This window comes from Paroedura picta, chromosome 15 (assembly GCF_049243985.1).
Source record: "Paroedura picta isolate Pp20150507F chromosome 15, Ppicta_v3.0, whole genome shotgun sequence".
NCBI lineage: Eukaryota > Metazoa > Chordata > Lepidosauria > Squamata > Gekkonidae > Paroedura > Paroedura picta.
The window spans coordinates 16,117,880-16,130,869 of NC_135383.1; the positions used below are offsets into that span (position 1 = coordinate 16,117,880).

The 12,990-nt window shown below is 46.6% G+C and overlaps 1 protein-coding gene across 1 annotated transcript in view; it reads left to right on the forward strand.

The window, feature by feature from the left end:
* Positions 1 to 12,990, forward strand: part of RPA1 (replication protein A1) — a 51,725-nt gene that overhangs the window by 37,082 nt on the left and 1,653 nt on the right. Inside the window, exons 14-16 of the mRNA XM_077311923.1 lie at positions 355 to 531; positions 3,476 to 3,583; positions 10,152 to 10,238. Of these exons, the coding sequence (XP_077168038.1) occupies positions 355 to 531; positions 3,476 to 3,583; positions 10,152 to 10,238 (372 nt within the window). The remainder of the gene's footprint in view (positions 1 to 354; positions 532 to 3,475; positions 3,584 to 10,151; positions 10,239 to 12,990) is intronic.

A 12,990-nucleotide genomic window follows, 5' to 3' on the forward strand; every position in this document is an offset into this window, starting at 1 on the left:
CAATGGTTAATCCGCTAATCAACCAATTAAATACCCAAGGCATGTGTGAGAGTATTTAATTAATGCCTGTCTTTATCTTGGCCCTTAAATAGCATGGATACATTTGCACGTTGTGAAGACCTTTTGCTTTTAATACTGCCAGTGCGGGCGGATACCAAGGGAGAATAGATGGGGATGTAATAATGCAGTCTGAGAGTTAGGGTGGCAGTAAGATCAGGCACACAAGTGAGATTCTGGGGCCTCCAACTTGGTCTTCAGGGATCAAGCTGTGACGATGCCTCAGACTCTGCAGATTTGGAAAGCAAACCAATCCCATCTTGTGCGTTTCTTTATGCTTCCTGCCTTTCCCTCCAGGCTGACTATTTTAGTTGTGTGGCCACAGTGGTGTATTTGCGCAAGGAGAACTGCATGTACCAGGCCTGCCCATCCCAAGACTGCAATAAGAAAGTGATTGATGAACAGAATGGACTGTATCGCTGCGAAAAATGTGATAAGGAATTCCCCAACTTCAAATATCGCATGATCCTTTCAGTAAGTCCAAGAGGAGCGTGGCGGAATTTTTTGTTGGTTGCCTTTGTTTTGAAGCTAGTTCAGTGGGGTGGGGTGGGGGGCACAGGGGGTTAAAGAGTGCACCTCTATACTTGGTCAAGACACCTCTACTCACACCCTGATCATATCAGTCCTTGACAGTGCAGTAACCATGACTCTCTAACCCCCTGTGCCAGGTGCCTAATTTTTCACCATGTCCTCTGAGTGTTTTGTGCAGAAACAGCCAAATCCTGGACCCCCCCCCCTTTGTTTTCCCCCCTCCCTCTCTCTAGGTGGACTTACATTCTGTATTTCCACTTCCCATTTGATACGGTTTCAGAATGCATGTATTTTTTCTGACTTGTCAGCTTTTTAGCCATCTTGTGTTTTTTAAACAGCCATTTCGCCATTTTCTGGCGTGATACTGCCATGATGTCAAGCCTCCATCCAGCATCCCACCCCTGCCATGCAAGCCCAGCTCTGGCACATTAAAATTCCCACAGGTGACAATACTTTTGAGCTGAGCTTGGCAAAGTGTTTTTCCATGCCTCTTGCGAGGGAACCAGAATGAACCAACGCTCTGGCCCAAGAGTTCCTGGTCGGTTGCACCAAACAGAGGCCTCTGCCCTGTGGCCTGCTAAGTAGTTCAGTGTTGAACCAGTCGCCTCCGACACATCCGGCAAGCCCCCGTGACTTTGGTTGTGAGCATTGCAGCCCGTGCGAGAAGCCTGGATGGGCTCACACCTTCGAAGATAAGCTTAATGTGGAATGACATTTCTAGAGAGTGGTAATTGCCCTTATTCAGCTGCTCCCTATATTTAGTTTGCTCTATTGTGGGTAATGTTCTGTGTCTCATGCATTAATGGAACCTGCTTCAGCGCGGTGTGTCTGAAGGCTGCCATTGTGATGCCTGCTTGCACCCTTGGAACACAGCAGCTTTTTCAGGCTTCTCTCTCATAAAAGCGCCTCCAAATTAGGGCCTTGTGTCTTGCCTTTAGAAGCTCTCATGCAGGGAGCCTGCTTCGGGGAGGGTTTTGCTGCCACTGGGGGCTTCACTTCAGCTAATAGAGCAGCTAAACAAAAAGGCTCTCCAAATAAATGGCCTCACCTTATTAGAACATTTGAGAGTATGGAAACAGTCCCCCTGGGGAAATAATTTATTGTGTGGAATTGGGAGAGTGTGGGGAGCAGAACTGCTTAGGAATTATGGGCTGTTCAAGTTCTTCTCCTGTGTGTTGTTCTGTGCTTAGCAAGAGCTTTCGCTAGATACTAGCAGTGGAAATTGAATTCCTTCTCTACCCACTCTACCTCTTTGCCTCAAACGGCATGATCGGAGGGACTGAGACGTTTAGGCTGTTTAACCTACAATGCCGGACTCCGATGTGAATCAGACCAAGCTTTTTTTTTTAATTTGAGCAGAATTTGAGCAAGAATTGCAGCAAGAAGGCTCTGAGCAAAACCTTGCCACCATCTAAGTGGCACCCACTGGTTGCTACTGGGAGTTCATTTGTGTGGTTGGTGCCCTGTTGTTGGCCATCCAGAGGAACTGGTTGGCCTCTGTGTGAGGCAGGATGCTAGACTAGATGGGCCATTGGTCTGATCCAGCAGGGCTCTTCTTATGTTGTTATGAAGGCCTTGATCTCTGTAGCCTGTTGTTGGCTGTCCAGAGGAACTGGCTGGCCTCTGTGGAACAGAATGCTGGACTTGGGGAACCACTGTCCTGGCCCAGGAGGGGCTCTTTTTAGGTTCTTACATTGTTTTGCATATTCAGTTCCTTACTTTAAAGCTTGGTATACTTTTTGCATGGAAGGTGTGTCTCCCCAGTTTATTTACCAGGTGTAGGCTGTATACCCCCCCCCAAAAAAAAAACAATACTTTTTCTCTCTTCGTTCTCAGTTGGTGGCTGGAGGAGGCAGCAGAGCTACAGAGCGCTAGATGTACAGATTATTTGGATTTTGGGTGGTAGTGGTTGTTACCTGGTTTGTATTCGGTGACTCAGGGAGGCAAGAGAAGGGGAAGACATCGTTGAGCGGAGACTTGGGACAACCGCAGAGCTTTAGAACCTCCTGGGGTCCAGTCCAAAGGAACAGAAAGCATTTCTAAGTGCTTGCTTCACAAATAGGCCAGAGAAGGTGATGCTGAACATGCGCATTTTAAAAGTTGCCCTGTGCTCTTTTTGGCCAGCTGCTTTTCATTCCTGGCACACACACACACAGCCAAGGATACCCTCTCTGCTGCATATCTATCCTGCCAGCTGTAGGTCCTTTTTTAGTTTCAGGGTTTTTTTGGCTTGTTTGATTGACAATTATATCAGGAACAGGGGAGTTGTGCTCACTCCCTCTCCTCCTTTGTTTTCTGTTGGCAAATAGTAACCAGTGAGGGAGGTGTCACCTGTTCTCCTTTTGGCCTGCTGTCCTGGGGGCTGTTGCCAGCTGTTTGCAGTGGCTGCTGGTATCCCAGGCCAGCTGCCTTACTTGTTTTTTTTTTTTTGAAGCACCGGGACCGGTGTGTGTCAAATGGGATGTTGTCAGGCTGGTGATCCCAATCAGAAGACCTAGGGTGTGGGCACAGTGAACTGAGAGCCATCTTGGTGTAGTGGTTAGGAGTGCGGGCTTCTAATCTGGTGAGCCGCTCCTCCACATGCAGCCAGCCGGGTGACCTTGGGCTCGCCACAGCACTGATAGAGCAGCTCTGACGGAGCAGTGATATCAGGGCTCTCTCAGCCTCACCCACCTCACAGGGGAGAGGAAAGGGAAGGGGATTGTAAGCCGCTTGGGGACTCCTTTGGGTAGAGAAAAGCGGCATATAAGAACCAACTCTTCTTCTGAAGGGAGGGGCCAGACAGGTATGTCATGGGGAGGAGGCTTGACTTTGCTGCATTTGTGTCCACTTAAACAAGGCTAAGGAACGATGGCGTTTTCTCTTCTCTGTCTCTCTCCCAACCCAGATCAACATGGCAGATTTTCAAGACAATCAGTGGGTAACATGTTTCCAGGAGTCAGCGGAGGCCATTCTTGGGCAGAACGCTGCTTACCTCGGTGAGCTGAAGGAAAAGGTCAGTCGGCTCATGTTGTTTATTTGTTCAGCGGGCAGGTGAGAGCTTGAGGGCGCTTGTTTCCTCTTCGCCACCTTGGTGTTGATACGCTGACCGTGGCTGCGGCATTCTGAGGAGGCTTGTCAGGCCTTCCTCTCCCGCTGCTTGACGAGAATGGGCTGAACTGGGAAGCCTGTGGGAGGGGGGTGGATGAACCATGGAGAAATCCCCCTCTTCAGACCACTCTGTGCCCTTTCGAGGCTATTGTTTTATTATCAACTGTGTCAGCATTCAGAGCTTCCTGAAGTATGTTCAGTCCTCATTAGGATGCTCTGGGGCAGGGGTAGTTAAATCGCTGGCAGGGGCTCATGGGAATTGTAGTCCATGGACATCTGGAGGGCCGCAGTTTGACTACCCCTGTAGGATAGCAATAGCTCTGCTCAGGATGTAGACTTTATTCTGTTCCAATATGTGGTTTCCTCTATACTTCATACCTAGGTGGAATTTTGACATTAACTCCCACCGATACCAATAACATTGCGCTGTCACATTGGTAAAGCCTCTGTAGTAAACTCTGTGAATGAGGGTTTTCACCAGGGAAGAAAAAATTTGTAGAAGATGTAGATAATGACCTTTTGATTGTGACAGCTTATGTTGTAATAATCACCCACTTATCTCAAAACTGTTTGGCTGAGCAGTATCGACACACAGGGATCAAATTGCCTGTGTCAAAAATAATGCCACGTTAAACATTCTAAGGGGCTCCGAGTACGTCAACATGTCAAGGCATATTGTGTGCTCCAGTGCCTCTCCCAACAAACTCTATCGCATAGTTGCACTTGTTTATGCTTTTTTATTTCTACTTGATGATAATAAGCACATACTTCAGATTTTCTTCTTTCCCTTGTAATAATTCAGGTTATTTTTCAAATACTTCCCTTGTTAACACCGGTATGTATAATTGTCTCAGGTTCTCTTTTCTTTACTTTCATCATGTTCTGACCTTTTTAAAAAGCTTCCCTTCCATTGAGCACAAGATCCTAGGAACAGAAAAAGCAGCTATGCCTTCTACTTTCAAGTGATAGGACTGCAAACTGTATCAGTCACCATCCTTACATGAGTGTTGTACAATAGCAACTTATCTTTGTTGTGAGGAAGCACAGGTTGAATTTTTTCCCAGCCCAGTCAAAGCAAGGTTGGTGTAGTGGTTAGGAGCGCGGACTTCTAATCTGGCAGGCTGGGTTTGATTTCCCATTCCTCCACATGCAGCCAGATGGGTGACCTTGGGCTCACCACAGCACTGATAGAGCTGTTCTGACCGAGCAGTAATATCAGGGCTCTCTCAGCCTCACCCACCTCACAGGGTGTCTGTTGTGGGGAGAGGAAAGGGAAGGCTCTTTGAGAATCTTTCTGGTAGAGAAAAGCGGCGTATAAGAACCAACTCTTCTTCAAATCAGGAAAAAGGGCCAGCAAGAGGACCAAAGAACCAGAAATCTCTCAGATTCTGATTGGAGATCCTCAGATATTTATAAGGGGGAAAGGAATACCAGCTCTTGTCCTTGAAATCAATACTTTGCTCAGCCTACCAGAAGTAATATCTTTCCCTTGGTCATGGTGTAGTCTTCAGAATCTGAAAGAGCAAATTTCTCGTGTCATTGTACAGGGCATCCAACCCTGTGAAACTTGACTAGAGGAATGGTCAACGGAGGAGGCCTAGGCATCATGTGCCTTCTCTAGGTCCTTTGGCTTAGAAGATTTTCATCTAGCAAGCATGTTCACCATTCTCCAGTTATCTGGCAATCTTGCCAAGCAATCGCATCCAAACCTGAGAAAAGTCTCCTAAATCTTTCCTAAATGTAAACATGCTACTCTCAGCTAATTCCATTCCCATAACCCTCGGACGATAACAGGATCTGGCTCAGTTTCTTTTAAAACACGACTCTCGCTGCAGCCGTACTATGGGTTCCCTTAGGATGCCACTAGTGAATGCTAGTTTTGGCGTTGGTTCCTGGCAATCGTGACAGCGGTCTAAAAGACCCCGGGATAAAAAGAAGAACCTTGCAGGATCCATGAGGCTGCCCTCCTAGGCCGTTGGAAATGTCCTCTCCTCTAGAGTGGTCTTCCCAGTTGCAATGTATGGCTGTGAAAGTTGGACCATAAGGAAGGCCGAGCGTCAAAGAATTGAGGCTTTTGAACTCTAGTGCTGGAGAGGACTCTCATGAGTCCCTTGGACTGCAAGGTGAACAAACCGGTCAGTCCTAGGGGAGATCAGCCCTGACTGCTCTTTAGAAGGCCAGATCCTGAAGATGAAACTCAAATATTTTGGCCACCTCATGAGAAGGAAGGACTCCCTGGAGAAGAGCCTAATGCTGGGAGCGATCGAGGGCAAAAGAAGAAGAGAATGAGGTGGCTGGATGGAGTCACTAAAGCAGTTGGGGCAAACTTAAATGGACTCCAGGGAATGATAGAGGACAGGAAGGCCTGGAGGATCATTGTCCATGGGGTCGCGATGGGTCGGACACGACTTCGCACCTAACAACAACAACAACAACTAGAGTGGTTGTACCGTGGCTCTTCAGGACCTGCCTGCTGACTCTGCCAGGCTGTGCCATAATCTATCATTTGCTGTGGCTAGCAATCCCATGATTATTTATTTATTTATTTATTAAAACATTTAATGGCCACCTGTCTACCTTATGAAACTCGATGCGGATCACAGTGTAACTAGAACAGAAAAATACACAAAACCTCTAAAAGGCCATGTATTAAATGGCAATTTAAAACTGCTGACGGGCACAGAAGCTAAACTAATTGAATGATGTCCTGAATAAAACCTTTAGCTGACTCCTAAAGATCGAGAGCGATGAGAGGAGATCTCTGGGTAAAACCCTGGAGCATAGATCAAAGCTCCAAGAGTCATATCTCTACTGCTCCCTTCAGAAGAGGTAAATTATTTGGGGAGTCAGCGCTGGGCACAAGGCCCTAGGTCCAGAATAAAGCCATGCCCACCACTTTAAAAAGCGACAGAACTTTCAAACCTCTTCCATGCCTTGTCCCAATTCAAAGCCAGGGAATACAAAGACAGCAAGTCTTTTAAACCTCCTGAAAACAGGATCTAGTCTGCACACAATAGATAATGCACTTTCAATGCACTTTAGAAGTAGATTTTCCTGATCTGCACAGGAAAATCCAGCTGCCAAAGCACATTGAAAGTGCTTCATCCTATGTGTGCAGACTAGGCCTAGGTCAAAGTTCCATTCCAGACCCCCTCTTCCCCCATCCAGCCTAGCTTCTTCTTCCCCACCAGCCAGAGAACAGGACATAAATTCTATCCGGCATGATGCCAGACCTCCACTAATCAGAGGAAGCCTCAAAAGATTCTGTCCAGCCTGAGGAAAGTCCATAATGGATCTTTGGGTGCATCAAACAATTCTCAGTGGGTACAAATTAGAGCTCGTGTGCATGCTCTCCAACAACTTAATAGCTTCTCCAAGGCCTAAGAAATTACAGTACTTCATACAGGCAGTCCACTGAGAGACTTGACTCCAATTGAATTAACATACACCAGCCTGATGGGTAGGGGGGCTCGATGCCTCAGCCTGTTAGCCCAGGGCCAGTGGTCCACAACAGTCAATGCACAGCACAAATGGGCTAGAGTCGCATTCATTGGACGAATCCCTCCTGTGTTCGTACACTGCGGAAGAAAAGCCTGTTAGAATCTTGATGGCAACCACTGTGAATGTGGACATCAGCTGCTGAAGAGGAACAAGCCTTCCGTTCCAGGAAGGGCTTCAATTGCTACCTGGACGGAGCACGAGCTTTCTTAGTTAAGTTGGTTAAGCAACTTGGAGGGCTTGTTTTTCTTTGAGACGCAACCTATGAATTGCTGATCCCCCTCCCACTGGATCCCTGCAGATCTGTAGCACAGGCCGACCTCTGGGATCCACTAATAATAAAATACTCCAATGTTCTATTCTTCCGCAACATTTACCACAATTCTGAGTCGTCCACTGCTGTTTTCAGCCCAACCGTCTCCAGCTTTGGTGTAGTGTTGAGAGTAGCAGCTTCTAATCTGAAGGTCTGATTTCCTCACTTCTCCATATGCAGCCAGCTGGGCGACCTTGGGTCAGTCACAGTTTTCTCGGAGCTCTCTCAGCCCCACCCCCTCCGAGGGTGAATGTTGTGAGGAGAGGAAGGGTCAGCGATTGTAAGTCGCTTTGAGACTCCTTCAGGTGGTGAAAAGGGGGGTACAAAAACCAGGTCCTCTTCCAGTCTGCTAGCTCTGTAACACACACACCATTGCCAGAGCTTTTACTTGTCTTTGAATGAAGCTGGAGGGTTTTGGGTGGTGATAGTGTAGTTTTAACAGTGGCACAACAGCAATATGAAAATCCCTTCTTGTCCCAGAATCTCCCCCTTCAGGTTTCTCTGAGCTTTATAAGGCTTGAGCTGGCTGCCTGGTTGTTCTTTAACTAACATTCCAATGCCTTCTTTGTTCCACACGTCCAGAAGCATACTCAGTCCCTGTGGTGACCAATTTCCTCCCCCCCCCCACTTTTGAGTACTTCTGCCTTGTCTGTGGGTAGCCAGGTTTTTCTGCTTTCATCATTTGCAAGGGGGGGGGGGAGAGACAGTTTACTATGAGAAAGAGGGGTGGTCATGCTGATGACACACTTTGTATTTTTGAAGCAGTGATGTCTCCTTATGCTTGATTAGAAAACAAGAAATATATTACACATATAGTTTAAAAAAGCCAGCACTAAACGGATGCTTTGACGAAGCCTGCACAGCGAAACGTGCAGGGACTTCGTAGAATGAAATATCAATCATCTGTCACCTGGCATTTCCCCCCTTTTTGTTCCGTTGGCACATGGCTGGGTGCAGGCCATTTTTTCTTCATCCCTCGATACGTTAAGGGCAGGGTTCGCACTTCCACACGATAGGAAAGATCATGATCGTGCTGTCTTCCAGAGCTCTCTGGTTTTGTACTGCTCTCCACGCAACGGAAGGTTCACGCAGAACCTTCTTATTAAACTTCCCACAAGTAAGACAAAGACGCAAGTCCTTATTCCTCGTGCTTGATGTTTGAAAAGGGGGTTATCAAAACAAGCTTGCCTTGGGAGCCCTGCTGATTAATCTGCAGCGCATAGCTCCTTAATTCTGTATATATATGAGGATAGGCAGCCATTCCTTGGGGTGAAGGAAAAGCACTTTGCGTGCACGGCGAGCCACTGCTTTCTCAGGATTTCCAACTTGGCCCTTGCATTGAAATGCAATTCCGGAGCGCCGAGTCCTGGCATGAATTGAGCCTTTCTTTTAACTTCCTTCTCCGAGAACAAAGAACAGGAGTTAGTGACAGATGTCCAGGAACGTGTTAGCTGTACGTTTGTAACGTGTATTGTCAATACATTATGTAGTTCCAAGTTGTCATGAACACTCTCGGAGCCTCAAAACAATTTGTTCAGGTTAGAAACACGTGAAAACAAAAGTTTGAGACCCCTCTCTTCCCCTTCCCCACCCCCGCAATATTAGCGATGCAGTCAGTGCACTATTAATGTGAGTGAGAAGCCTCATTTTTTAAAAAATTCATTAGGTGCTGGATTTGTACCTAAACTCGGGTTCAGAAATGCTGGTCCTTCCTGCCCCAAAGAACCCACATTGGTCTGAACCAAATGGGTTGATATGTGTGGCAGTGCGTGGTCATTAACCTGAAATGCAAATGAGCACAGTTTACAGGGTGAACAAGACTTCCCTTTGGATTCAGGGTGGAACGGAGATGAAACATAAGACCAGGCGTCAGCTGAGAATGGCCATTTGGAGTCAGATTTAGGAGATCTGTGTTCAGAAGCCACTCAACCTTGAAGTTTATTGGATTAATTCTGGCCACTCCTCCCTGGCTTAATAGGATGGTAGTGAGACTGAATTAGGGAAGGGGTGAACCATGAGTTTCTTTGACATACCACTGGAGTGGCATAAATATGCGACAGCTAGTAGAAATCAGGTTGGTTTTTAGCCTTAGAAGAAATTTATACTGGGAAGAGTCTTGAACCAGGTTTATTCTGGAGCCCTGATACTTGGTATTTAAACGGTCAGCACTGAAAACCACCACCACCACCGCCCCAGTTTATGTTACAGAATCCAAAAGGGCATTTAGCACCTGTCCTCTTTGGAACAACTAGAGTGTCAGGACATTACTGGTGCAGTAAACCAAAAGGCTGAGGGCAGCTAATAAGATCCTGACAACAAAACATCTCTCCATGTTGGCATGCTTGAGTGGTCATAAGGAAGCATCCAGGTTGACTAAAGTTGGGAAAAGTCCCTCTTGCCCCCTCCGGTTATTCTCAATTTGGATTCATGACCCAAAAGAGGCTTCTGTTCTTTTTCCCTCCCATCAAAAGCTCTGAACCGAGGGGTATTGGATTCAGGGAAGACTTGACACGTCATAGGTCTGTGCTATTAGCATTGTTTTCATGCCTTTTCTGTCCCTCCCGCTCCAGGCTGCCAAGAGTTGATGGACTTGGAAAGTATCCACGAAGCTCATTGTTACCTACTGATATCTGCTTACTGTGTTTTGTTTTCTTTTTAACAGAACGAGCAGGCTTTTGACGAGATAATTCAGAAAGCCAACTTCACTACCTACGAATTCCGTATCCGAGTTAAGCTGGAGACTTTCAACGTAAGTCCGACGTAGATAGTAGTTCTTTGGCTCTATGTCTGGAGTGACTTTTTAAAGGGTTCAGTTGGAGATCTGGTTTAAAATAATTTTTGTTCAGTGTTGTGCTTTTTGAATTATTAGATCCCATTGTTTTTAATGGGAAACACGTTTTATGCAAGAATAGAGCACGTGGGTTAAACTATGCACCCCACCCACCATACCTTACTGACTGGTTTCTGGTGCTTGTAACGTTTTTCTCTTGGTTACATTCTGGGATTGGAGCTCAGCTATGGGGGGGGGGGAATGCATAATGAGTTAGGCATAGGAAGGTGTAGAACAGGGTTTCATGAAAGGGGAAGGGGTTCCCGAATGGGTGGGAATCAATTAATTTTTAATACTTAAAAAAAAAAGTTAAACATTTATCAGAGGTATGACCATATATGGTCATGGCAACCTGCCTCCCCCATGGCCAATGAAGGGCCTGGAGGTGGTGGGAAGGGGAGGAGCTTCCCCAACACTATTCTGCACAATGGCACTCTTCTGGGATTTCTTGAAGCCTGAAGAATATTTGGGGGGGGTTTCTCAACGGTAAAAAAAAAAGCTGAGGAAGGCTGGTGTAGGATCTAGCTCCTCCCCTTCATGCTGTCTTAAAAAAATATATGGGCAAACCTCTCATTCCTTTTTTTTTTAACGCAGTAATATTAAGTTGCCCATCTTTCCTCCTGCCCTTTCCCATTGAGGCCGGTAGCATCTGGAAGGGGTGGAGTCATTCATGGAACATTAAAGCTGTCAAGAGAGCACTGATTGCTGATGTCTCGTTGGGCTGTCCATAGCCTCTTCCCCCACTCCCCATGCACATATATTAAGATGAAATGACAAGCTCCGCTTGATGCTGGTAGGTGGGGCATTTGCCTCTCACTCTGCAGCACAGCCTGCCTATATTGCCAGCGTGCGAGCAAAATGTTTACCCACATGCTGTTCTAGAACAGAATAGCAAAGAAACAGGAGTCATTGCACTTACACAGAATCAAATCCAGGCTCTTTCCAAACCAGCATGCCAGCAGTTGGTGTAAACAACAGATTTGGAAAGGCAAACCTATCGGCATAACACTCTTTGGGGGCAAGATCTGTGTACAGCTCTGCGGAATGGCTGCTGTCCCTGATCATCCCCCTGCTGTCCCACAAGGGAGTTGTGCATAAAAGCCATGACCCTAAAGCTTATTCTCCGAGCGCAAGGCGCTTCTCCCCTCCGACACTTTCCCCTGCCTTTGGAGCGAGTGTGGGAGAGAGCCTCATCTCACCCTTCAGTTTTCTTTGCTGCTGCAGAGAGAAGACACATCTGGATTCTTTTTGGTCTTTAGCTGTGTGTGGATTCTGTTTTGCTTCTTTCCTTTCATAGTGCACAAATCATGCTCACAAGGTGAGGTGAAAATGGTATAATCTGATTATTGTGCACTCTGCATTCATTTGTCTGGATAAAGGACACGTTGAAGCCATTTACACCCAAAGCAAAGTTGCCTGTTGGGACAAAGCTGGCTCAGATGCTGTCCCTGTCTCAGGAATAAGCCTCCCCCCCCCTTAGACCAAGGCTTCCAGATTGAAATCTACAAACGCTTATTGATATCTTAAAAGTACTGGCTATTTGATTTGACCTTGAGTGATACCAGCTACAGCCACTCTGAGCCTCTTGCATTCAAGACCAAGATTAAATCTAGTCTAGGTGTAGATAAAAGTCCTCGCAGGACAGCAAGAAAATCCTGCTCTATCTGTACCACAAAGAAACCTGATCTTCCTAACCAACTGTTCTGTTACCCATTCTGAGGACCCAAGTTCTAATGTATGTGGAATCATTATTTCCATTCCAGAGGGAGAATGAAGACAGCCACATTCCTGCAACGTGCAAATCCTCTCCCCTCTCAAGAGGAAAAGGATTATGAAGTCGGAGCAAGGGAGGTGTGGGAGGTGTTCAGCTGAGACTGTCATTTTGAAAGATAGTAGCTGGACCATCGCTCCTGTGAACGGTGGTTCCCTTATTTTGTGTACAGTTGACCACTTCGTTTTTGGAGATAATTGAAATTGCAGATCCCTTGTTGGTGGCAGAGACAGGCTCACAGATGCGTACCTTCATACTCCAGAGCCTAACTCCTGGAGAATTTATCTTTAAAAAAAAAAAAATCTCACCATCTCCCCATAATACAACTCCTTTCCAAAGGTATACTATCACACAGACAATAGCAGATCTGGTTATAGTGCATGATGCGAAATCTGATGTTAAGACCAAAACATTGGCGTCACAAACTCTAGACCCTGTCTTTTGCATTCTTCAGTCTGAAAACATTGGAATTATGGCATTCCCTGTCAAAGAAGGACTGTTGAGCATGCAAGCGGGTCCATGCCTGGGTTCCGACCTCAGTCCCAGCCACTACGATTTGTTCAGTTGATTTACTCTGCTGGAAATTTGATTCCTCCTTAGGCCTGTCCTTGCAGAGAGCCAACAATCAGGCCATTATGGGTTGTCGGAGGGAATGTGTGTTGCAGATAAGGAAATGTTTGGACAAGTCTTACAGGCCAAGGGCATAAAGCTAGTGAAATGGAATTACTAGGGGGAAACACCTTGCAGATTGTATGGCTTGGACCCTGACCACAGTGACCTTTAGGACAGGGGTAGTCAACCTGTGGTCCTCCAGATGTTCATGGACTATAATTCCCATGAGCCCCTGCCAGCAAACGCTGGCAGGGGCTCATGGGAATTGCAGCCCATGGACATCTGGAG